At 33.5% G+C, this 27,772-nt stretch overlaps 1 protein-coding gene and 1 pseudogene across 1 annotated transcript; both read left to right on the top strand.

Moving 5' to 3' along the window:
* The first annotated feature begins 7,727 nt into the window (after positions 1-7,727).
* On the top strand, positions 7,728-8,849 carry LOC110697207 (F-box/LRR-repeat/kelch-repeat protein At2g27520-like). Its single transcript, XM_021874559.1, has one exon. It carries the CDS (start codon positions 7,728-7,730, stop codon positions 8,847-8,849), a length of 1,122 nt encoding a protein of 373 aa, XP_021730251.1.
* Positions 8,850-24,828: 15,979 nt separating this feature from the next.
* LOC110697734 lies at positions 24,829-27,309 on the top strand (annotated as a pseudogene).
* Positions 27,310-27,772: the final 463 nt, after the last annotated feature.

Below are 27,772 nucleotides of genomic sequence, written 5' to 3'. Positions count from 1 at the left end.
ATCCATATTTGCTAAGAAGAATTAACAAACATGAAGGATTTAGCAAGTACCTTCACCATTGAGTTAAGAATCCAAGACATCACCATATAATCATTGCGAAGCCACTTCTGATAATCAGCAGAATTAGTAGCTAGCATAGGCAACGATCCATCAACTAACTAAAGCTTATTCCGAGCTATCAGTGCCATTTTCACTGCTCGACTCCAATTGAGAAAATTAGAGCCATTCAGAACATGAGTTCCAAGCTACATTCCAGGATGATTTCCATTACTAAGGAAGTAAAGATCACTGAAGTTAATCGCAGTATTAATTGAGTGATTGTTGTTCATCTGAGTATCAATTCCAGCCATTACGAAGAAGAATTTGAAGAAATTGAAGAATTAGGGTAAAATCAAGAAAATCGTAATCAATCGATTGATCGATTCAAGAGAAGAAGAAGAGAATCAAAAGAAAGAATGCAGAAAGAAGAAATCAATTTCAAAATCGATCAAAATCTTCAGGAACCTAGCTCTAATACCATGATAAGAAGTAAGATATTCTTGAAGAAGAAGAAATCTCAAAAAGAAAGAGAGAGAAAGACAAGATCAGAAAATTTATTATTGCAAAATCTGATCATAATATTACAGGTAAGAACTATTAATACAGGGAGAAAAATAATGTAGGAATAATAAAGATGAGCTGGCCAACTTGTAACAACCGCTGACGTGACATAACTAACTAAATCATGCCAAAAGCATGACCTCAATACATGCACTATAGTTCAATAGTATCAACTATAAATACATTGTCTTAGAAATAGATTTAGATTCATTGTCAACAACTTTTTACTTTTGATTTTGATTCTTTGGTTACATTATTACACTTCCTCTGTTTAATTTTAATTGTACAATTTGAAATATTACACTATTCACACAATTTTCTTTGATTATCTTTTGTTATTTATGATTAAGGAAAAACATAGTTTGTAGAATCTAGTTAGATTCGTCTCGATATTTACTTTTTAAAAAACATGTTTTTTATAATATTTATTAAAGTAGTATAGGTAAAAATATTAATGATTAAAATCATGTATTGAGAAACGTGAAATCACAAATAATTCAATTAAAAAAAAAAACAAAAAAAGTATAATTTGAAATTATGTTCTTATGGAAATTTGGCTAAATATAAATCAAAATATTAGTCAAAAGTGCAATATAATTTTAGAAAAAGAACCGGGTCAATTGCTTCGAGTATTACTCTCCTTTTTAAATAAATTGTAATACTTATGTTCGAACATAAGAACATAGAGTAACAATTGTAGTATGTAGAAAGTGATACTACATTTTATTTAAAAAAAAAAAAAAAAAAAAAAAAAAGTGATATTTTATTGTGCATGTGTGTACCCACAAGACTATATTTTTTCTTATGTATAAATCACAAGCATTAGCCAAAGTACGTCAAATGAATAATGCTAAAAGTAGAAATGGAACAAGTAATAAAATACGGAGGGAGTATTTCTTTTTGGGAAAGGAGAAAGGCCTTACGAGGTTTTAGCCCGAGTTTGTAGTGGGGCTTGAGATCCCACAACCTTTGAGATTGTGAGATGTAATTCATGAAAATCTTACCACTAACCAAGCTTTGTTTGATGTAATTATCTCAACGCTTGAAAGTAGAGGAAGAGTAAGAAAATCTCTAACTCCCAAGCATTTTATAGTTAATAAGGCTCAAACTCGTGACTTTAAAATCACAAGATGAATTCCCTCGCCAACTCTAAACTTGGTGTATAATAGTGAACTGTTAAACATCGCCCGCAAATTCCTACATAAAGCCCACAAAATAAGAGTGAAATGACACTTTTGCCCTCAAACTAAAAAACACAATTTCTCTCTCTACTCTCTACTTCCACTTTCTCTCTCTAAATTATTTCCCGAGCTATGTCGAGGCGGCCCGGCAAGGAAGTGGCGGCTCCGGCGGTGGGCGGAAGGCGGTTTGCCGGCGAGAAGGTAATTTTTGTAATTTTTGTAATTTTTTTTAAAAAAAAAAAACCTCCGGCGACGGTGGGGCGCCAAGGCGAGACGCCACCACCACGGAGGAGGCGCCTAGGCAGGACGCCCGTACGGTGGAGGCGGCGCCTAGCCCAGACGCCACTACCACGGCGGCGGCGGATAGGCTAGGCGCCACGGCCGTGGTGGTGGCGTCTGGGCTAAGCGCCGCCACCACCGTACGGGCGTCTTGCCTAGGCGCCTCCTCCTTTTTTTTTTTTTTTTAATTTTAAATTTTATTTTCGAAATTTTTTTTTTTTTTTAAAAATTTGTTTTTAATTTTTTTAAATTGTATGTTCCCTTTTTTTTTTAAATTTTGTTTTTTTATTTGTTTTAATTTTATGTTCTATTTTTTTTTAAAAAAAAAAATTGTTTCTGGTTTTAATTTTTAATTTTATGTTCCTATGTATTGTTTATATTACATGTTTATATTGCATATTACATGTTTTGTTATTTTGTGTTAGGCATCGTATTTTCGTTCTGGGGCTGGGAAGAGTATGGACATTATGAGAAGTACGATCAACTCAATGGAGAGCTCGGGGCCCAGACACGTTAGATCCCGTGGTATTTCGGCCTCGGCTCGTAGAGAACGGGTGCACTATTCTGAGGATGATGAAGATGATGATGGTGATGAGGAGGAGGAGGAGGATGCAGATGAGGATGTGGACGATCAGAGTGGACCATATGATGATTACGGTCCATTCAGTCAGAGGCTTGATGATGTGTATGAGACGCGTAGGGTAGACGTGCGTAAGGGTAGAGATGGTAGATTTGTTAGTAGATCTGGCACATCATCTGCGTCCACTGTGTCTGCGGTTAGCAGAAAACGGTCGAGGGCCGTTAATGATTCTTGGGTGGTGAGGGGCGAGGTGGCTGGGGGACCTATAGACGGGAGTGTGATTCCTAGCTTTCTAGGACACATCGCTACCCGTATTTGGGAGGACCAAGAGCGGGCTTTGGATAGCGGCATTTTGAAATGCCAAACCCGGGAGAGGACTTGTAACTTCTTGTGTAGTTGGGCTGAGGCTTGGCCGGAGGAGAGCGAGATGGTCGGCCGATTGAGGGGCACTAGAGTGAGCCACCTTCCTGCCACCATGCATGAGAGGATTGACTCGACGCTGATCACGGCTTTCGTTGAGCGATGGCAGCCGGACACGAACTCTTTCCACCTTCCGTTCGGTGAGATGACGATCATGTTGCATGACGTCGAGGCCATCCTTGGGATTCCCGTAGAGGGAAACCGAGCATCTGTTGTCACAGATGCGGATCAGGCAGATTTATTGGCGGAGCTGTTGGCGGTGGATAGGGCTGCGCTGTACACAGCGGCACTTGGTGTGTGGGATCACGGCGGTGTTAAGATCGCAGCAGTTTTGCAGCGATGTTTGCACCCCACTTCACGTAGGACGCAGGACACACAGCTGGCTGCATATGTTTTTCTTCTTCTCGGGTGTACCTTGTTTCCGGATAAGAGCGGAAACAAGCTCAGGCCACGCGACATAGTTGACGCGTGTGAGCCCGACAGAGTAGGCCAGTTTTCTTGGGGGTCGGCTACATTAGCGTACATGTATCGCCAGTTAGGATTCTCGAGCCGGGCTGATGCGGCAGGTATCACTGGATGTATGACGTTGTTACAGACGTGGATATACGAGTATTTCCCGGCGTTTCGACCACACCCACTGCTGCATCACATAGTCTACGATTGCCGGGCACCATTGGTATGCATCCTTGAAGTTATCCAAGGCTCGGTCGTACTCTGCCTCCGTGATACCCCCATTTACCGTAACTCTTCACTTCCCAACCGTCACCCCTTTGCTGTTGTCGAACCTTTACTCTGAACTGACACCCACAACCTTTCCGCTTTGTATCAAACCGAATCGCTTGACTGAAATCTCGTTCCTCCCTTTTGCGATAACGGTCGCATCTCAAAATGCGATCCATTCTACCATCCCGTTGAGATTTATGAGTTGCTACTACTAAACAAAAACCTGATCTAATTGCAACATGTTTCGCCCAATCAACCGCTTGTTGAGCATCTTCGAACAGACCATCGTGTACAAAAATCCCACTATAATCATTTCCGTCTCCACCATAATCCTGCAACAATAACATATAAATATAATCACATAAGATTAGATTAAATTAATACATTTGACACAACATTAGCACAAAAGCAAAAACAATAATAAAATATAAACAACAAACAAAGAAATAAAAAACATAAACAAAAAGTATTCAAAAAAAAAAAAAAAACAAAACACAAAAATAAAAAACATAAACAAAACTTTAGATTAAATAAAAAAAAAAAACCAAAAAAAAAAAAAACAAAAAAAAAACATAAACATAAAAAACATAGCGATCAAAAACACAAAAATCAAACACAAAATTTTACATTACATTTTAAAACAATTAAAAACAAAACAAAAAAAAACCAAAAAAAAACGAAAAAAAATTGTAACACAAAAAAAAAAAAAAAAAAAAAAAAACAAATTTTAAATTAAATTAAAAAAAAAAAAAAAAAAAATGCAGTGGCGCCTAGCCAGGACGCCGCTACCGTGGCGGTGGCGTCTAGCCAGGACGCCGCCACCGTGGCGATGGCGCCTGGCCAGGACGCCGCTTTCATGGTGGCGGCGTCTTGGCCAGACGCCACGGCCACGGTGGCGGCGTCCTGGCCAGGCGCCATACCTACGGAGGCAGCGTCCTGGCTAGGCGCCACCACTACGGTCACGGCGTCCCGACAGGACGCCAGCCGCCAATTCGTGGTTTTAGATGGCTTCGTACCTCCTTTTCCGGCGTCAACGGCGTCTCTCCGGTGCATCTAGCCGACGTTGAGGGCTCTTCGGTTTCACTCGGCGATCCAGTCCTGCTCCTCATTTTTGGTGAGTGAAAATTTTCATTTTCGGTAAAAATTAAAACAAGGGCAATAATGTCAAAATTTTTAAAAAATGTGGGCTTTATGTAGAAAAACGCGGGCGATGTTTAACAAGTCCCTAATAATATCAACTTGGTACTCGTATATTATTACTCATAATGTAGTAGTCGTACTTTTAAAAACACATTGAACGTGAAAAAATAACATAGGTGTCAGAGAAAACTTTTGCGTTAAAGCTGAATTGAGATGACTTAAGCTTATTCGTCATTACTTCCATCATTTATTTTTACCTCCCTTTATCAAAGGTTTGGGGAAAGCCTCAGGAGTTTCTGACACTGCTGCGCCGCTACTGCATATAGCCTCTATTGAGGCCCAAATCTGTTTTAATGTTTTATGGTAACTAGGGATTCCAACGCGCGCACATATAGTTCTTTGAGAAGAATTATAACCGATGTTCTTTATATCTTATGTTTGTTTGTGTAATATTTTATTAAATCTATTTATATATATAGACGATAAATGTGTTTGATGTTGTATAGTTGTGCGATATTCTAAACTTTAGCTGAACTACTTTGATTTAGTGAGTAGAAGATAAGGAGATATTAAATTCAATGTAGAAATATAAATGTCTAATAAGTTTTAAATAGAAAAATAAAAATAAAAATAAGTTCTAAATAGAAAAATAAAAATAAAGAAATAGAGTATAAAAGATGGATGTAATCATGTAAATATTGAAATAAACATAACTTTTTAAATCAAAAATTAATTTAGGGAATTCAGGAGATAATTATAATGCTTTAGAAATCAAATGGGGGCAAAAATGTAAAAGAACATTTTTAGGGATATAAATGTCCATGCACTATTCAAAGAGTTTTCTTAAACTTTTTATAAGGTAAGTAAAAATATTGTACGGAGTAACAAATTCATTACTCCGTAGTTAAAATTATAAATTGACAAATATTTTCTCTGTTTTTTGTATGTGTTCTATTTCTAAAAAAAAAGGCCTTTTTCTTTAAGTGCTTTATTATCAAAAGTAAAAACTCCACTCACATTATATATTATTATTCTTTCTCTTCCTTCTAACTCTACTATCATTTTATAATATTTTCACCCTCTTACGTTATTCCTAGTGGTCTCTATTCATATTTCTCTCTCTTACTTTTCCAAAAAAAAATTATTTTTAGCCATACCCAATTATATACTTCCTCCGTTCTAATATTATTGCAACAACTGGATTTTTGCACTATTCATCGCTCTTATTTGACCATATAATATGATTTATATGTTAAAAAAAATATATTCATGTGGATCTTATTAGATTCGTCTCATAAAATACTTTCACAATATCAAATTTTTATAATTTTTACTTTTATACAATTATAAAAATTTAACATATAAACTGTGCTTTAGGATGCATAATTTCATCCTTATTGGAATTGAAACGAAGGAATTATTATTTTATTTTTTTAACTAAAACTATGTGCCTAAGAGTATGGGATGTATACTTAAAAAAACAAAAAAAAGTATAGCGAATTAGCGATTAAAAATGGACAATTAAATAAGGCAAAAGCAAATGAGTGCTCCCGGGGCGTTAGATAAGATGACAAAAAATGAAAATATTAAATGAATTTAAATATTAATTACGCCAATTTACGCATGAATTTGGCATACATTCCATAATATTTGGGACGTTGGGATGGACAAGTAGTTTAAGAATACTATAAGTGGGTCCATTTAAAACATTTATTTATTATATAAAGGATTCTCTTTTGTAATTTTATATTGTAAGAAAACAAAAGATGGAGAGCTGGAGGTAGTAAGAAGAGAGAAAATGTGGAATTTAATTGGGTTTTAGGGTTTGAGGTCCCAAAAAGAGTATATGAAAATATTTTTTTATTAGTGGTCTCATTCCATATATAATAACGTGTCAAGTATTTTAAAACGGACGAAAATGATAACTGTGTCAAGTATTATGGGACAGAGGGAGTACTATTTTAGAAAATATATTTAATGCTAATCTAATATTTCGGGACACTCGTTAGCAAAATCGATTAAATAAAAACAAAGGGTGTACTGCGTATACAAATACAGAGCACAGCACATTGTTTGTAGTACGTGAAATTGATTTTGGTGTACTGAGTTAGTGGGCCATAATATAGATTTTGCTATTTATTTATGTCCTTGATCTCATGACCATCGTGTATATGAATCCAAAAAAGTCAATCCAATTGATTTTAGACAGATGTTCAACGCCCACGCCATTTCACTTTTATTAGACACTTGCATCAATTTAGAATGGCGTAACTAATTTCATAGGAGATGATATTTTATGTCCTTTGCCTAAATTTATACTATTTGAGTAGTTACATTATTTTCTCAAAGAGTAGAAGAAATATTGTTGAGAATGAAATCGAAAGGTTGATAACAAAAAGTTACACTGTATACATTATAAAAAAGTTAAGCTGATGAATAGGTATAGGATAGTAGTATATAAAGATACATCATTTAGTTACAATAAGATCAGAAATTATAAATTTAAAAATATATACAAGTAAATATTATTAGAAAGTGATAAACACACTACCAAAATACATATGAATAAGATATACTTTTGTGAAAGATATGATTTGTGTTAGGATATAATTATGTTTTGAGATATATTTTGTGTATATATTTGTATATATCTTGTTAGGAGTTTTTGGCTTGTTAGGTTAATGTTGTAAGCCTATATATATGCCTTTAATGGTAAAGGCTCATTGAGCCGTTTTCTCCTAAATTTCTTGTGAGTTTAACGGTATTAGTTCCAATCTCCCGTAATAACTTCAAATACTGACTCAATGGCGGAAGCATTGCCGGGTTTAACGATGGATATGTGGACAGAGATCTTAGCGAGGCTGCCGGTGAAAAGCTTAATGAGATTAAGGTGTGTTTGTAAAAGCTGGTGTTCATTAATTGATTCCTCTTATTTCAGTCTTTTGCATCTTCAAATTTACAACAACAAACCCAAGTACGCGATAGCCATGAACTCCGACAAAACTGCAGTTTATAGTATCGACACATTCAGAAAAATTGACGAAATATTTAAAACTCCTTTTAATTGTGAAGTAATATGCTGCGAATATGGATTAATTTTGATGTGTGCGTTTTATGCAATTACGCCGGACGAGGTCGACGAGGATGAGATGGTATTTCATAATCCCTGTACTCGAAAGTCCTGGTCGATCCCCCGTTGTCCTTATATGACTTGGACATGTTGGCTAGGTTTCGCTCCGTCTACTAATGATTATAAGGTTGTTACTTTTGTTTATGATAATTCTTCGATAGTGGTTTATTCATCAAATGCTAACCTTTGGAGGATTAAAGATAGGTCGGATGCTCACGTTCGAGGCCTTTTAAGTTTTGAAGATGCGGATGAATTTTATTGTAAGGGTGCTTTGTGCTGGTTAGGCTTTGAAAAGGATAAACCTCCTGGCGTACATAATCATCTTGTATCGTTCGATTTTGATTCCGAGGAATTCGTCTTCGTGGATTTGCCTGATGCTCTTAAACAACCAGGTCTAGTTAAAATTAATTTTGTCCTTAGTGAGTCTGTAGCAATTTTCGCTATGTCTTCTCATAGTGCCTGCATATGGGTTTTGGTCGAGGATGGTGTAGATAAAATTAAATCATGGCGGCTTTGGTATACTGGAGATTCAAATTCAAAAGCTCACCGGTTTCTTACCAGAGGTTTTCGTACGGTTATTTTCAATGTTGAGAAGAATACATTTATCCTATCTTTTAGAAGTAATATATTTTCTTATAACTTCAGAAGTCACCGGATACAACATTTGGAAGATTATTATTATAGCTATTTTGGCATTTATATGGAGAGCTTAGTAGTGCACAACCGAAACCAAAGGAAGATTTTGACATACCATAATATGAATGGTGAAGAAAGTACAAAATTGGTCCGTGTTTAGACCAAATCTTTTACGGAGTACTCGTGTCAGTGTTTAATTTGCCTTTGGCTTTGCAAAAATAGAATAATAATAATAAATTCTATGATTTTCTCCTTATAATCGAGTGTTTTCCATGTCCTTGGTTTAGCTTATCTGGTTAGAGTCAGTACTACCAGTTTAATTTTCGTCGATCATATGAATGTCTGATGAACACAAAACATACAATATTCCGTACAATTTATATCTCGGTTGATTTCTGTATACTACGCTAATGTATGGTATAGAACGATGTATACTTGGCAATTAGATGGTGTTGAGTTTGTTTTGATTTCGTAAGTTAATGAGTTGATTTCCCTCAAACATGACTCAACTTGTTTAATTAGTATTTCGTATATGGTTCATTTGAAAGCTATAAAAGCCACTCCAATGATATTTTTACTAGCAATATGCAACAAAATCAACCGCAACCTTCATAACAAACTTTCGAAACTTTAAATAAAAAACTTATCAAGTGAATCACGTGTTACTCGATACGAATAATATGTTGTGTTGAAGTTATTCCAAATAATGGAGACATAGTTGTACTCTATGTCCCAATCAAAATGGGAAATGTAAAAGTAGACAAATAAAAGCGACAAAGATGTATGTCTAGTCACATCATGAAATGTGAACGAAAGAAAGCTAAGATGGAAAATATAATGATTTGTAGGTTGACGAGCAAGTTATACTAGTGACTGGGGTGTAACATGCATTTTCACAGACCCCTAAACCCTAGCTATATATGAATATGATATGTTTATTTTTGTACATTTCTCGTATGATTTATGTTTATTTTTGGACATTACTCGCGTGATATTTATCAAACAAATATTACTGTAGTCTGTAGAACTCAACTGTTGCAACACTATTTTTGCCTTTTCTTCTTTGTGCCTGATCAATGTTCAATAAAGCAGATCCTCTGAATCCTTATTGAGTTATTGGCATGTACTCGTATTATTTGTGTATGTTCAGTATCGCACACTACACCGTTCTTGGCCACATTAGGTGATTACTGATTAGGGAAGATATTTCCCGTCGTAAGCAAGGTCTTCTAATGTTTCACGACATTTTTTAACTAAGAAAAGCCTAAGTGAACAATCAATTTTGATACCACTTATTAGAAATAAATACATTACAAAAATAAGGAAAGAACATTTGTTAATTTTGTTTACAGAACATAAGTCGCCTTTGTTCAATTGAGGGTAGAGGAGAAATTATAAATAAAATTATTGACATCACTTTTAGTTAAGTTGTCAAAAACTTGACTCGATATAAACAAACGACACTAATCAGGTGTGGAAACTATTTGTCTAGTGTCGAACCTTTATAAAATATATAAGTGGATCAACATGAGTTTTGTGTTTTGTCATTCAATAAAATAGTCAACTATGAGTTAGACTCAATATTTAAGACAAAACATTACCCACAATAACTCGACATATAAAAGTTTTGTAGCTATTTAGCACAATGTAAGGGTATAAATAAGTATAATTTTTCTTTTTTTTAAAAAAAAAAAAAAAAAAAAAAAAAAAAAAAAAAAAAAAAAACCCATTTTGGCGCAATATAAGCAGAAATACATCATGTAAATTTATTGATATATATTAATGAGCTTATGAGCTACGGAGTACCAAAAAATACTTGGTCTAATTTGCGAGATAAGGCTATTGATTGTTTGAAAAAGATGAATAAAGGAAGTGAGATTGTGAGAGCAAGTAATAATGTTTAAATAGTGTGGGGGGTAAGAGAAGGTAGTAGGGAATATAGTAAATGAGAATTGATTTTTATTTTAAATAGTATACAAAATGAAAAGTAGTGATCGACTAATAAGAGTTGGCTTAAGTGGTAAGCAGTTTGATGTCCCTTAAGGAAGGTATTGAATGCTTGGGAGACTCATCCATCATAAGCCAAGTACGCGGCATGGGCTGAATTCGGATGTAGTCGGAGCTAAGCTCCGGTGAATCAGGTGGACGTACTAAAAAAAAAAAGGAAAGTAGTGATAAAAAAAGGAGGGGACTGGGGCGGTATTGTGGATTTGTGGTTTTATAAATATGATCCAACTAATTAGTTATGTACTTATGTTCGATTCACTTTAAATATGGATTTTCCAATGTTATACCTTATACATTGATAAGTATATACGAAGTATAAAGTTAAAGCCTAACAAATGGCAATTTGCTAATCTAGTACGAGTAATATTTGTGTTCATTGTATTCTGACCACTTATACAGTACTATTTATGTGGTTAACAAAAAATTGGTCATATTTTGAGAGTTATGAAATATACATATATATATATACAAGAAAAAACGTTAGAGAAATTATTGCGTGCGGATGTCCACACGCAAATTTCCGTGCGACTGACTTGGCTGATATTAGGGGTGGGACTTCGGTCTGACAGTTCGGTTTGACCTCAGTTTGAAACGGTTTCGGTTTGAAACGGTTCGGGTTAAAACGGTTTCATTTAGACGGCGGGTCGGTTCAGTTTGGTTTTGATTAGTCACAGGTCGGTTCGATTTCGGTTTATTCTTGTACGATTTAAATTCGGTTCGGGTCATAAAAAGTTCGGTTTATAAACAGTTCGGGTCATAATCAGATCGGTTAGAAACGGGTCGCTTCAGGGGCGGATTTACTCGGGTCAATGCCGATTCAGTTTTTAAACGGTTCGGTTAATAATCGGGTCGGTTTGAAACAGGTCGGTTCAGGGGCGGGTTTACCCGGGTCAATGCCCGTTCGGTTTATAAACGGTTCGGGTCATGATCTGACCGGTTTGAAACGGATCGGTTCAGGGGCGGTTTTACCGGGTCAACGTCGGTCCGGGTTCATATCGGTTCGGGTCATGAACGGATTATTTTGAAATGAGTCGGTTCAGGGGCGGGTTTACCCGGGTTAATGCTAGTTCGATTCATATCGGTTCGGATTATACTCGGTTTGGTGCTAAAATCGTTCGGGTTAGTTTGGTAATCAGTTAAATTGGATCGGGTTGAAATCGAGTTCTAAAAAGTGGTTTTGACCAGTTAGCGCGTTTTGTTTTATATCAAGTTGGGACTAGTATTTCCATTTCATTAGCGGGTCGGCATAGGTTGGTGAAAAAAATAATGGATCGAGTAGAAATTGGGTTTTAAGAGATTTTTGACCGGTTAGCTATTTTCGTTTTATATAAAGTTGGGACTTCGTCACTTTATTTTCAGACATCGGATTATATACAATTACACAAATCTTCATTTATTCAATTATTCTATATCATGTTAATATGTTATGTTTCAAGTTTGGTTATACTCTTGTTGTTGTTTATTCGATATTATCATATTAGTCTATTACAAATTTATAATGTATTAATGTATTATTGTTTCATTATTAAATATATATTATTAGGTTATCAGCTTCTTGTTGGATTGTTTTAGATATCGTGTCATGACCATGTTTTGATGAGTTGCTACTTTGAATACGATAAATCGATTAAGATATCAGATTATATAGAATTACAGAAATTCTCATTCATTCTATATCATGTTAATGTGTTATGTTTCAAATGTGGTTATAGTCTTGTTGTTGTTTATTAAATATTAGTCTATTACAAATTTATAAGGTATTAATGTATTATTGTTTCATTATCAAATATTATCAGGCTATCAGCTTCTTGTTTTAATTGTTTTAAAGATCGCGTCATAACCATGATTTGATGAATTGGTACTTTGAATACGATAAATCGATAATTGATATTGTAATAAACTAATAATTTAATATTACGGAACTATATTTGGATGTTTAATTAAAATCACGATTATTCAATTTCCCATTAGTCTAATAAAGTAATAATTGACAATTGTTTGTAACTATTCCATAATTTTGGTGTTTAAGTTATATTGCTGAATTACTCTGTTGTCTTACCCTCTCTAATCACCTTTTAAGATTACGTGCCTACAAGGCTGCAACATATATATGTTGCAACTTGCAAGTTAAAGAAAACGGGTGGGGAAGTAGAAGTATTCAATTAGATCGATCATTAACTGTTTTAAGTTTTAATAATCAGATACATTTATCGATTATCTATACATACCAATGATAGTATGATACCAATCGTACCATACATTATTATTTATTACATATACTGATATACATATAACTAATATACATTAAATATGTCATATTGAATTAATTCCAATTTCCAAACATTTGTGTTTCTTACAATTTATAAGTTACATAAAGTTAAGAGTACAGTAGTGTTTTTATTAGTACGTAGCTATGAATAAAAAAAACCATACTATCCAAATCCATTATCCCATGATCCGTGTCACCGTCTTATATTAAATATCAGCCATTGATTTGCATGTCATCTAACGGCCTATCATCGCACACATTCCAATTCACGATCCGTGTGTTTTCTTTTCCACCAATCAGATCACTCTTACCATCGTCTCTTTAGTACTCTTTTTGATTTCTCTCTCGTTTTCTTAATCCTCTTCTGTAATATTATCAATAATATGCTCACTGCTCTCTCGTTTTCTCTCTCATCTCCTCTTCCTTCTTCCTTTCTTCTTCTTCCTTCTTCTCCCTTCTTCCGTCTATGTTCTCCTTTCTTCCATCTCGTTTCTCTGTCTCCGTCCACCGACACCACGCACGACGGTTTTTATGGTCAAATTCGACCACGAAACTCTAGATCTAGTTGTTTCATGATCAAATTTGGCCTTTTAAAACCAAATTTGAGGCCAAATTCAGGATTAATATATAAGGTGTTTTCGTCCTTCCTTTTTTTATTTTCTGTTTTTCTTTTTAATTTTTTTTCAAGTTGTGGGCAACGGAGGGGGCCGAGTTAGGGTGGGTGTGGCGGCGGTTAGACTGGGTTCGGGTGGGTGGGGAGGGAGGATTTTTCGAGGGAGGGAGGGAGTTTTATGGTGGGTGAGCAATTAGAGTGAGTTGGGGGGTTTCGAGGATGTTGGGTTTCGTGGGGGTGGGTGGGGTGGGGTTACGGTGGGTTTGGGTTTTTTTTTCGATTTTTTTGTATGGGGTGGGGTGGGGTGTGTTACGGTGACGGTGGTGGGTGTGGTTGGGGTTGGGTCTGTTTTTTTTTTTTATTATTATTTTTACAGTGACGGTGGTGGGTGGGGTGGGGTGGGGTTTGTTAAGGGGGTGGGGTGGGGTACGTTACGGTGATGGTGGTAGGTGGGGTGGGGTATGGGTCTGGGTTTTTATTATTTACGGTGACGGTGGTGGATGGGGTGGGGTAAGGTTTGGGTCTGGGTTTTTTTATTTACGGTGGGTGGTGGGGTGGGGTGGGGTGGGTTACGGTAATTATGGTGGGTGCGGGGGTGGTGTTAGGGTGGGTCTGGGTTGACGTTGGTGGGGTGGGGGTGGGTTACGGTAACGGTGGTGGGGTGGGGGTGGGTTACGGTAACGGTGGTGGGTGGGGGTAGTGTTAGGGTGGGTCTGGGGTGACGGCGGGGGTGGTGTTAGGGTGGGTTACGGTGGTGGGTGGGTGGAGGGTGGTTGGATTGGGTGGGTGGCCAAATTTTTTCATTTTTTTATTTAATTTATAACTCCTAATTTAGTTATACAAGAATATAATTTTAATTTTATAATAGCAAAAAAATTTACAAATTTAAATCAATAATTATATGTAAAAAAAATTGTACTGTTAAATTACATTAAACATCAAATATATTTCGTGGAATTCTAACAAATTGTTAAAGGCTGTAAATAGTTCAATTTGAATGGAACGGGTTGTAAACGGTTCGGTTTAAATAGTTTGTAATCGGATCGGTTTAAACGGGTTGCGGTTTGAAAATAGTTCGGTTTAAACGGTTTAATGGGTTATAACAGTTCGGTTTAAACGGTTAGCGGGTTGTAAATGGTTCGATTTAAACGGTTTTTTCCTACGGTTTAAACGGTTTCGGTTTATAAACGGTTCGGTTTAAACAGTTAGCGGGTTAACATTAATCGGTTCAAACGGTTTCGGTTTATAAACGGTTTGGTTTGTTATTGGTTTATGGTTCGTAACGGGTTAACATTAATTGGTTCGGTTCGGTTTCGGTTTGACATTATACGGTTCAGTTCGGTTTTCAGTTTAAAATTAGCGGGTTATAAACGGTTCGGTCCGTGATGGTTCGGTTCGGTAACGGACGGTTTCACGGTTCGGTTTGAAAAGTCCCACCCCTAGCTGATATGTTTCACTTGTTGACTAATATGTTTCATGTGTTGGCTGATATGGTTTATTTGTTGGCTGATATGGTTTTTGTGTTGGCTCATATATTCCTTTTGTTAGCTGATATGTTTTTTTTTTTTCCTTTTGTTGGCTGATATCAGACATCATTTGACTTATATGTTTCTTTAGTTGGCTGATATATTTATTTTGTTGGCTGATATCTATATTTTAATGTTGGCTTATATGTTTCATTTTGTTGGCTTATATGTTTATTTTGTTGGCTTACCTGTTGCTTTTGTTTACTGATTTCATCCTTTTGTTGGTTGATATGCTTTCTTAGTTGGTTGATATGTTTTGTCTCTTGGCTGATAAATACCTTTCGTTGGCTGATATATTCCACTTATTGGCTGATATGTATCTTTTGTTGGCTGATAGGTTCTTTTTGTTGGAGGATACATTTTTATTAATGTTTGATATGTCCCTAATATTGACTGATATCAGACATTAATTGGCTGATATGTTATTTTTATTGGCTAATATGCATCATTTGTTGTCTAATATGATTAACAACATATAAAGTATGTACACTATTTTTATTTCCTTCTCTTTCTCCTCTTACTCTCTTTCTTTCTCTCTCTTTCACATGAGAATGGGGACAAATCTATTAGTTTCTCTAGACAAATCCTCACAAATCCCCTCACTCCTTCTCCTTCATTCGTTCCTCACTTCCCCCTAATTTCTTCCTCCGATCCACCGCACCATCAACCCACCGCACCACCAACCACAGCATCACCAGCCGCCGTTCACCGAAGCCACCGCACCCACCAACCACAGCACCACCAACCACTGAACCCACCAGCCGCAAATCGCCAACCACCACATCACCAGGGATCGCATTTCTTTCCTCCGTCGTCGCTGCCGCCTCCTTTTCCGCCATGCCCCCCTTTCGATTCAATAGCAAATTTCGAAACAAATACCCCCCTTGGATTGATTATGAATGTTTTATGCAATTGTTCTGAATTTTTTTATTTTGATTTCGATTTTGATCTGGAAAAAAAAAGGAGCAGAGGAGATAGAAAGAGAAAGGAAGAGAAGAAGGAGAGAGAAAGAGAAGGGAGGAGAGTTGTGCATAGTTTGTGAAAACGTTAACGTGAAGGATTTTGTTCTGTACATCTTAATGTAAGTTTTTTAATACGTAGATCATCTTTATAGATTACGTTAATTGCTCTGATAGTGAATGATAAAATAAATAAATAAATAAATAAATAAAACAAAAACAAAACTGTATTGTAAATCGACTACGTAAAAGCCAACTAAGCCATACATAAAATTAACAAATGGAGAGACTACTATAGATACAACGAAGAAATTAAAGGTGTTGAATTGCTCATATCTAAGAAGTCAATATTGTTATCTACCAAACAAGAGTTTGAAGGCGCTCACATTGTGACCTTGCGCAATAATAATTACTTGAATTGAACTTTATTTTAGCTAGCTTTTCATTTTCGTAAAAATAACAAAATTCTTCTAGCTAGTTGATTCGGGCAGTCTTGCATATAATATTAATTGTTGTAAGATGGTAACAACCTACGAATTGAATGGTCACATGGGATTATCTTTCAAAGTACATACACCGTTTTTTCATTGTTTTTGCATGCCCAATCTTATGCAAGTATATATGGAATGGAGAAATTAAATTATTACTCATATGATTATATATGTCACATGTATGTTGAACTCATTGCAAATTGCATTAAGCTTTTTTGGTTGTAATAGAATTAGTTATCTCAGATATTTCATGAAAGTGTAAAGCAAAATTGATAAAGCTATATAATGTGATTATTTATTTTATTTTTTATTTTTAAGAAAATGTGATTATTAATAAGATCTTGTAAAAATAAGTTAGACTAGTAATAAGGACTAATAAATCAACATTAACATCTCGTCATTATATTTATTGTTGACATATGTTGAATAATTAAAAACCATAAACTATTAAAGTAGAAATTTTAAGCGATATGTATGTCAATAACTACAGGCTCACATCTTATGCCATCTAAACCCAAAAACAAACAATCGATGTTGTAAACAAGTTGGCAATCAAGTGAAATCTTGCGCCTAACCCTTTGAATGTTAGTATATATCTCCACTTTAACTGTATATATCTAGACCTTAAGGTGAATATGATAAGATCCCACACGGTTGAAAGTTATGGGGGAAAACACAGAAAAGGATGAATTGATGGTTTTTTTTTTTTTTTTTGGCAAAGAAAGGACAAATGGTGGGAGTGTGAGCCTATGTTTTATTATAATAGAAAGGATAGAGTGGTGGAGCTAGCAATATTTCAAGTGAGTTCAAATTAATTAAAATTAATCATTAATTTAGTACAAATAATTTACTAATCAAAAATCAAAATCAGTACAAGAAAATTAATTAGATATATTTCTACCAAGCCTTAAAATTTAAACTTTAAAATATCCCTACAAATTATATCATAATTCTTAAAAAAATTGCCCATTACAACTCCAAAATTTATTCCTATTTACTATTTAGTACAATATAAATATTTATATTTTAATTGTTATTTCTATACATATTGCACATATATATTGAATGTTATACATATTGCACATATATTGTACAAAGTACATATTTATATATATTTTTTACCTTATAATTCTATGCAACAACATATTATAAGAGTTAAGTGTATTTTGAACAAAGCTCAACTCTTAACTTTATTAAGAAAACTCAATTTGATCATTATTCTAGCATCTACATAATTCATTATATATGGAGTCATATGCATTCATCATTATCATACACCTAATTCTATTTTGCATTTTTATCTACCTCTAATTGTAACATTGGCGAATCTAGCTGTATACACTTAGGAAATGGAAGTACCTAATGTAGAGATAAGATTTGTTCTCCCTAATCCATAACTTGAGTTCTTTTCACATTGGTTTATTTTTGTTGCATTTTGTAATTATTATTTTCAACTTCCTGTAGTTGAAAACTTGAGATAAGATGATTTTTTCATGATGCTTAAATTAAGTAATAGTTATACTTGATAATTGTTTCCATGCGCATGACATTTGAATGACTAATTGAAATTCCACCAAAAACTTAAAGTATTTTAGTCAAGATTGATTGATGATGCATAAGATTGCTGACTGCTACGCCAATATCAAGCCAATAATGCTTGTTTACACTTTTGAGATGATTCTAAGAAAAGAAAATTGAGCATGTAGTGGTTACAAATTTGAAGTAGACTCTTGTATCTTAAGAGAATTAATTATCACTTGAAGTCTATTCTCATTAGCTTATTTAGCCTAAAATTATGATTTCTAACTTCTTGATATACACTTCAAAATTTTTGCTCTATTTAAATTTTTTACGATCTTAAACACGTCTTAAATTGTAAATATTTTCATATTCGTTCGTGTAGTACGTAAATAGTTGATATTAAAAAGAAAACATTGAAATAAATTTAACAAAATTTTAGTACATGACTATGTTATTAATTTAATTAATGAGAATTTATGGTTAAAGCTTTTAAATATTGATTCCCCAAAATTTTTTATGAAGTAATTTTTTAAAGATGGTAATAAAGTATAACTTCTTTTTAAATGGACACCACAACCTCATTCCTCCTTGACTTATAGAATAACGATCATCATTATGACATTTTTTGTTGATGTCATTAGTTTATATTGTATTGTTAAGTTACATACTTGTAGTATTTAAATGCATCTTCAATTATTTCAATTTTGGCAAAACTTTTACGTAGTATTGCAATAAAATTCCAACATTTCATCTGTGTCTTTTTTAATTTTGTTTGTTTGTCTTATGTATGATTTTTAATATACAAATTGAGTATAATTATTTTTAAAAAAATATATATTGTGAAATCATTTAAATTTAGTCGTAATATTGGAACTACACATCGAGATAAATTTAAAAAGTCCACGTAATTATGCCTTTCAATTTTTGTATACGGAGTATATATATTCCAAATACTTCTTAACCATTCCATATTTTAAGGCCTTTTTCAGTTCACCTTATTTTCGCTGAACTGAAATTATTTTTACTAAACTGAAATTATTTTCGCCAAACTTAAATTATTTTTACTGAACAAAAATTAATTATACTGAACTGAAATTATTTTTGTTGAACTGAAATTATTTGTGATTTTCTATTATAATCCTTCTATAAGTTTACTGGTTTTAATTGAACTGAAATTATTTTTACTGAATTGAAATTATTTTTGTTGAATTGAACTTATTTTTACTGAACTGAAATTAATTTTATTGAACTGAAATTAATTTTACTGAATATTATTTTTTTAAGGTGAAGTGAACACGGCCTAAATAAAACATAAGAAAGAAAAATAAAATAAAAAATTGGGAGAAATGATTATTTTAATCCATATTGTTTCCACAGTTAAGGAGTACCTCATCGAGAAGTACACAATTTGATCAAGTACTATTGAAAATCACGAACAAAATTATCCATTAAAGCCAAAGAATTACTTAGACAAAGCATGTAATTCTTAGCCAATGCATGTAGAGAGCATTACTATTGGTAGAGAATCCCACCAATAAATATATTAAAAATAAAATGCAACAATCGTGCATATAAAAAACAAAACAAATTAATTCTTATTTTTGACCCAACGCATGTTTAAGTACCATTTTTGAGATAACTCGGACCATAGCCAGTCATGGGCATGGCTGATGAGATCTTTCGGTTTGATGTTTACGTCACAAATTTAGCAAACAAATATTTATAGAAAATGAGGAATATAAATATTTGCATATATTGTGATTCAGATAAAAAGAAGAGTATGCAATGGAACATTATCCTAAGAATTGTTGTGACCATAAAAATTACGGAGTAGTAGTGAGTAAACACTTGTGAACCATGCAATAATATAATGTCAAATACCTTTTTTTTTTTTTTTTTTTTTTTTTTTTTTTTTTTTTTTTTTTTGAATAGTAAAAAAATTCATTAATAAAAAGTCATACGACATCTATAAAAGAGATTCGGGTTTAACAAATACATAAGATATTGAATCAAATAAAAATTTCCTTTATAAAAACTACGATCATCGAGTAGATATTGCACTGTGAAACATCTCCGACTTATATCGCTGGAAAATACAGCCTTGTTGGAGAGACAATCTAATGATCCTTCGTAGCCGTGAGGATGTTTTCCTTCTGATTCATCTGTCTGTATTCGAAAGCTTGATAATCCTTCCGATCTCGCATAATTTTTCACTAACGAAATAATTTCACAATAATCCATTAGATCTAATATCATGGATTCAAACCTAAAAAGATTCTCCCTCCAAAAGAGGTGATAAACCTTGTCTTTCGAAGGAGATCGGAAACCCTTCCTTTCGAGGGAGAAAAGTTCTTCCCAAAAAAACTTTTAACGAAACAAGGATGAGGACTTTTCACCGGCTAAAATCGATGGAAACCCCTTTAAAAAAACAACAATGGAGGCTAGGGTTGAGGAGAGAGGAGAGAATTTCATGATTATTTAATTATTTGATATATAATGTCAAATACCTTGTACATTCTAAATTAAACGGTAAAAACTATAAACTTTTCCAAGAGTTGTTGTAGTCAGTGCAGCTTGCATAGAGCCATAGAGAATACTTTTTATTCTACTCCCTCTGTAATTTTTCATAAGTGTTACACGTTTATCAGACACATAATTTTAGGCAATTTAATTAACTTAATTAAAATAAAAGCTAAATGGGATAGTTGGAGTATTAAAAAATGGTTAAAAAAATATATATTGAGGTTAATAGTTTATTGAAAAATAATAAATGTGAGCGGAAAGAAATGACTAAAAAAAAGTAGTAGTGAATTTGGGTAGAAAACATGAAAAGAGAAATAATATTAAAATGTAACTTTTTACCAAAAATAAAGTGTAATATTAATTAAAATACGATCACATTTAATAAGTGTAACACTTATTTAAAAAGTATGAAGGGATTGTTGGTGTTAAATTTATTCTACTCGCAGCCTTTTAATATGAGAGAATTAACTTTTTCTTCAATTTTTATTGTTTACCTTTCAAAGTTTTTAACTTTTTATACTGCATGCAATTGTTTTACGAATTTTTTTATATTTTTTCAAAGTCTTACATTGCATGTAATTTGTGCAGTATACTGCAAAGTCTGCACCAAATACTTTGGTTTAATTTTGACCTATGCATGCATGTCTGTATTACTCTACTAGACTAGCCAATTACGAGCGTATCGTTATTTTGATTAACTGCGTATCGTTATTTTGATTAACTAGGCTACTAGCTAGGCCTTCTACCCAATTAATCCATCGCAAACTGCTTTATATTTTCTATATTCTTTTTTATTTGATCCGCTTTGACTTTTACATTATTCATCACCCTTTTCTTGACCGTCTTTTATGAATAATATATAAGGAAAAATATATTCATGTGGGATCTTTTTTAATTCGTCTATATAAGTATTATCATAATATATAACTTTTATAATTATTACTTATGGAGAATCAAAGTTATTAAATGTTAAAGTTTTGTATTGGCAAGCGTGATAAAATAAACATGTCAAGTAAAAAAGAAAAGATGAAATAGTTTATACTATGTAGTTTCTAATGTGAATTTTTTTAATTTTAATTTTTATACTTTGGATTTTGTGGGTAGTTCAACTCCACTATTTTTTTGTTGTTATACTAAAAGTAGAAAAAAAAATAAAAAAATTGGTTAAGGATAGGTTTAGTTTACGTTATTTTCATTTATTTCAAATCAGATTAAAAAAATAAGTTCACTAGATTAGATTAGAAAAGTAAATTATGACATACTTTATTGTTTTATGTTCGGTTTTTTTTTTTTGTTTTTTTTTTTTTTACCGCTAAACATCCTTGATTTGGTATTTAAAAAATTATGAAAATAATAAAATCTATATTATCAATCAAGAGTGAGAATTAAATAATAAGAGGAGATCAAACCCAAATGTTTCCCTCTTAGTAGGGGTGATAGTTTGGTTTGCGGTGTGATTTATAGCCCAAACCAAAACCAAACCATATTAATTCGGTTTGAGGTTTTTCAAACCACACCACATTATACTATTCGGCACAAACCAAACCAAACCACAATTTTAGACCTAGTGTTTTGGGGTTTGATTTGTAACATTTTTTGGGCATAATTTTTCAAAACCTGTTTTAGGACTTGATTTAATTTAATTTTCCAAAAATAAAGCAAACAAATAATACTTCGTATATTAGGCTATTACCAAATAGCAAGTTTTAATGATGACATAAGAGTTTAGATTTTTTTTTTTGGTTGCCTTATATATGAAGGGGATTGGACTCTAGGTAATTAAGAATCCTAAATTTCGGTTTTTCTAAACTCAAAACCAAAACCAAACCGTAAATCATATTTTTTTTTATTTTTCTTAACCAAACCGCACCAAATTAAAAAAAATTAATAAATAAAAAATGAACCACATTGCTTATTGGTTTGGTTTGCGGTTCAATTTGGTTTTAAACCGAATTACTTTCACCCCTACCTCTTAGAGTGCCACCCTCACTTTTCTCATCATATCACATAATCGCCAACCAAATTTCTTGTACTTTTAGTAACATATCAATCAAGAAAAAAAACATGAGGAAATTATCTTAAATAAATACCAATTGAACAACAAAATAAACTCAAAAAATTTCAATTGAGAAAACAAAGGAAATTTTAATACACCCTCTATTACGTGATAATCGCAGTGCTAAGGTATGCACAAAATTTTATGAAAATTATAGGGCGGGAATCAAAAGAGGATTTTTTACATAGGAAATTTTGATTTTTATCATAAAAAAAAAAAAAACCCCTCGATATTGTTTTTTACCACCACCTCTTTTAAAAGTTTTATTTTAGCACCAATAAAAAGAAAACCCTAACTAATTTATCACCACTTAATCAACGACCACCAGCGCCCCACCCCCACCCCTACGCATCCCACCCCCACTGTCGGCCCCCTTCCCAGCCCTCAACCACCCTGACCCTCAAAAACCACCCCCCTCTGTTTCCCCACCCCCTAAAACGACTGAAAATCTATCGACTTTAAACTATCGTCATAGGAAGACAGTGACTCCTAATTTACTAAAATTAATTTTTCTATAAAAAACATACTTCCTCCTTTTTTTTATAGTTGTAATACTTTGACTTTTACACTATTCATATGGTTCACTTTGACTAGCTTTAATTTGATGATTTATACGTAAGCAAAAATATAGTCACGTGAGATCTTGTTAGATTCGTCTCGATTTATACTATTTTAATAACATATGTTTATAATTTTTACACATTGATAATTAAAGATATTAACGATTGAAATCATGCATCGGCAAGCATGAAAAGAGAAGTGTTGCAACTATAAAAAAAGCAGAGGAAGTATTAAACAAAGGCTAATCGTTAGGGCCACATAATAGAGTACAAATTATCCTTTAATAATAATAATAATAATAATAATAATAATAATAATAATAATAATAATAATAATAATAAGGAGTATATATTTAGCGGTTATTTAGTCGAACACATAAAATAATATTTATGGAAAAATAATAATGACTACATTTTCTGCCATTATGAACATATAATCAAAGGTTTTATACTTAAGTCTTTTTATATGTTGACTTAAGGATATTTTAAAGATTAATTGTAATAAATCCCCCCCCCCCTCCCAAAATAAAAAAGTCTTGTTTTTTTTTGACGTGAAACTAGTCGTTTTTAACTTATTTTTATACTATTATTATTAGGTTAGAATTCGCAGAAATATTTCATTTGGATATATATGGAATATGATTATCAAATTGAAAAGAAAATATTATAAGGTAAAATAGTAAAAAAAAAAAAAAAAAAAAGGCGGGAAATTTTTTCACAAGATAATGACAAGTGTCAGTGGTTATTCGCTTTTAGTATAAGTTATTAGATAGATAGATACTCAATATCTCTTTAAAGTTTTCGTCTACAACTAAAAAGATAAAATAAAAATAAGAATAGATTAATTCAAAAATGTATTTATTTATAAAATTAGTAATAATTTATATTTTTATAAATATTATTAGTAAAAAAATGTCAAAATTAAAGATATCTATTACATATTACTAAAGGTGAATTCAAAATGACATTTGACAACGTTATATTGAAAATTTTCCCTCCAAAAAGTGCTTACTTAAATAAATTATTTTTACCATAAATAGTGATTATATAAATATATTATAACATTTGCTTTACATAAAAATTAAATTAAAATTTCTAATTAAAATATTAATTTATTTATTATAACTATATATGATTAAAAACCGTGCAATAGCACAGAGTTTAACCTAGTTGATCAATAAACTTACAGAAATTGCAATTGATTACGGATTGCATTTTTGAAATAGAATGAAGAGCAAGAGGAACATAAGCATTCTGTTCGTACTCCAAACCATAAATGAACAATATCATGAAATATCTCCATTACTCTAAACATGCATCTTTTTAGTACCAAGAGTATAAGATATCAATACAATCTCTTTTCATAAATATCTAAAATATCACTCTTTCACTTTACTGCCTAACCGCCTCACACAATAAATATTCACTCCTTTTTTTTCAACCCTTCATCTTTTTCACCGTTATTTACCATTAACATAATCTGAAGTTTAAACTCCCAATACATGAAATAAATTACATTTAAAATATTATATATTATATTAAATTAAAGTAATATTATATGGTATTTTACAACCACTATAAATAAACTGCCCTTCACACTTCTTCTACCTCACCAAACCATCCTTTCATCTTCTTTCTTCATTTTTCAACCTAACAAAATTCTCTTGTGCCAAAATAAAAAATAAAAAAAAAAACCCAAAAAAATGTCAGCAGAAACTTTAGCAACGAATTTCTCATTGCTGCCAACAGCGTCATCCCTTCTTTCTGCACCCATTTTCCTTTCATTTGCCGCATTTCTTTCCCTTTTCACCATATTCTTGTACCCAGGAGGCTTAGCATGGTCTCTTTCCGCAGTTAAAAACAACCGAAGTGGCAACGGTAAGTCCGCTTCGGCTATTCCTGGTCCAACCGGGTTACCCCTTATTGGTCTTGGCCATGTTTTCGCTTCCGAAAAAACTCATAGAATCCTATCCAGTATTGCCACTAGCCTCAAGGCTACGCCGTTGATGGCGTTCTCAGTTGGGTTGACTCGCTTTGTTATAGCGAGTGAACCCGAGACTGCTAAAGAGATTTTAAACAGCTCCGAATTCGCTGATCGTCCTATTAAGGAGTCAGCCTATGAGCTTCTCTTTAACAGGGCTATGGGGTTTGCACCCTTCGGTGATTACTGGAGGAACCTCCGAAGGATTTCCGCAACCATCTTTTCAGCCCGAGAAGAATTTCCAACTTCGGAGGATTCCGCCAAGAAATTGGTAATCAAATGGTGAACCAAATCACTACTATTATGGGAAATGAGGGAAATGTTGAGATCAAAAATGTGTTGCATTTCGGATCATTGAACAATGTCATGATGAGTGTGTTCGGAAAGAGTTACGATTTCTTCGGTAAGAGGACCGAGGAAGCTGATAACCTTGAAGAATTGGTTAAGGAAGGTTATGAATTGTTGGGAATATTCAACTGGGGAGACCATTTTGCCCCTCTAAGGTGGTTGGATTTACAAGGAGTAAGGAGAAGGTGCAAGAATCTTGTTGGTAAGGTAAACAAGTATGTTGGTAATGTGATTGAAGAGCACAGGGCATTGAGGAGTGAGAAGGTTGATGATGATTCAAAGGATTTCGTTGATGTTCTTTTGGACTTGGAAGATGGAGAGAACAAGCTCTCTGACTCTGACATGATTGCTCTTCTTTTGGGTATGATTTCTTTTCTATTTTTTTGTTCATGTTACGTGTGTTGTTCATGATATGTTTTATTTTTTTGTTCTAAATTTAGTTTGTAATGTTAGAAATGGTATACTATATGTGCCATATTGTTGGGTGTTGGTTCATATTGCATACTCCCTCTACCCCTTAATTTTTACTCCATGGCTATTTTTGGGTCAAATTTTGGAAACTTTGACCTTAAAATTACCATTAATCTATAAGAGATAATTCTAGTTATATTCGTCTCATAGTATATTTTAATAATATCACGTTTTTTTAAATTTTTACGTATATGAAAATAAATATATATAGACGTTTTTAAAACAAGTGTTGAGACCGTGCATAGTCAAATGGGACAAAATAGGGACAGATGGAGTACATGCTATACAAGTAACTTGTGTCTTTATTATTGCCAAATATATTTGGTATTTATGTACAAAGTATGCTTTTTTCTTAGAATGGGTTAATATTAGGGCATCTAGTTAGTGGGTTCTTTGATATGTACCTTTTTATGCTTATTGGTTTAGACGTGTATACTTTACATTATTTCACACAACTTGTAAAGATTAAAGACCAAAGCTAATGTACTATGAGTAAATGTTAATTATGGAGTGCTACAAAACGTTAAATAATGTTTGGTTTTTAAATGCAGGAAATGATATTCAGGGGAACAGACACAGTTGCAATCCTACTAGAGTGGACTCTAGCAAGGATGGTGGTGCACCCCGACATTCAAGCCAAGGCCCAAGCTGAAATCGACAGCGTAGTCGGAGTCAACAGGCAAGTCGCCGACTCAGACCTCCCCAACCTACCATACCTCCAAGCCATCTCAAGGAAACATTGAGAGTCCACCCACCAGGCCCACTTCTATCATGGGCTCGTCTTTCCATCCACGACACCCACGTCGGTCCCCACTTCGTCCCAGCCGGAACCACCGCTATGGTCAACATGTACGCCATCACCCACGACGAGAAGATCTGGTCTAACCCCAACGAGTTCAAACCCGAGAGGTTCATGAAGAAGGATGTCCCAATCATGGGTTCAGACCTGAGGCTGGCACCTTTCGGAGCAGGACGTCGTGTCTGCCCCGGAAAAGGCAATGGGTATGGCTACTGCTCAGCTGTGGTTGGCTCAGATGCTTTCAGAACTTCAGGTGGGTTCCGACCGAGAATGGTGTGGACTTGACCGAGTGCCTCAACCTTTCCATGGAAATGAAGTCGTCTTTGGTGTGCAAGGCTGTTCCTAGGATCTCTGCTTAATTCAACTAGTTTGTCTATGTTAAGAAGGTTATGTGTGTGCTATCATAGCCACTAGTAAGTACTTTAATTATGGACTAACATAAGTGATTTTCTTCATAATTTTGCACATTTCGGAAATGGAGAAATTGTCACATAGATTAAAGCTTTCAAACTTAGTAGTAGTTGTTAGCTTTTAGATGGTTATTGCAACTTGTTATGTAATGTGTAGCTGTTCAAAAACCAAAAATTAATGTTCATTATCTGTTTTTTAGTATCTGGTTTGGTGCTCTCAATTTTCTGTTTTTCTGCCTTGTATTTTTTGCTGATTTTACTTGCAGTTTTATGCGGATATTGGATATTTCATAGGATACTGCCTAAAATTCTTGTTAAATTTCTCTCTCTCTCTCTCTCTTTTTTTTTTTTTTTTTTTTTTTCTTTTTTCCTTCTCTCTCTCTCTTTAGTATCTGTTTTGAGCTCTTATTTTTTTAGTTCTCTGAATTCTAACTAAATTCTTGTTGGGATGTGATTCGTTTTGTGAAAAGCTGGTGGAGTGGTGATGTGTGCTTAAATGATATTAATTCTACCTATATTGTGCTCATTCCGAAATGTGATGAATTCGAA

The sequence above is a fragment of the Chenopodium quinoa genome, unplaced genomic scaffold (genome assembly GCF_001683475.1).
Source record: "Chenopodium quinoa cultivar QQ74 unplaced genomic scaffold, ASM168347v1, whole genome shotgun sequence".
Classification (NCBI taxonomy): Eukaryota; Viridiplantae; Streptophyta; class Magnoliopsida; order Caryophyllales; family Amaranthaceae; genus Chenopodium; species Chenopodium quinoa.
This window is presented reverse-complemented; position numbering and strand designations above follow the sequence as displayed.

Excerpts from the sequence above, each read along its gene's own strand:
- LOC110697207 (XM_021874559.1), top strand. The coding sequence starts at position 7,728 with ATGGCGGAAGCATTGCCGGGTTTAACGATGGATATGTGGACAGAGATC.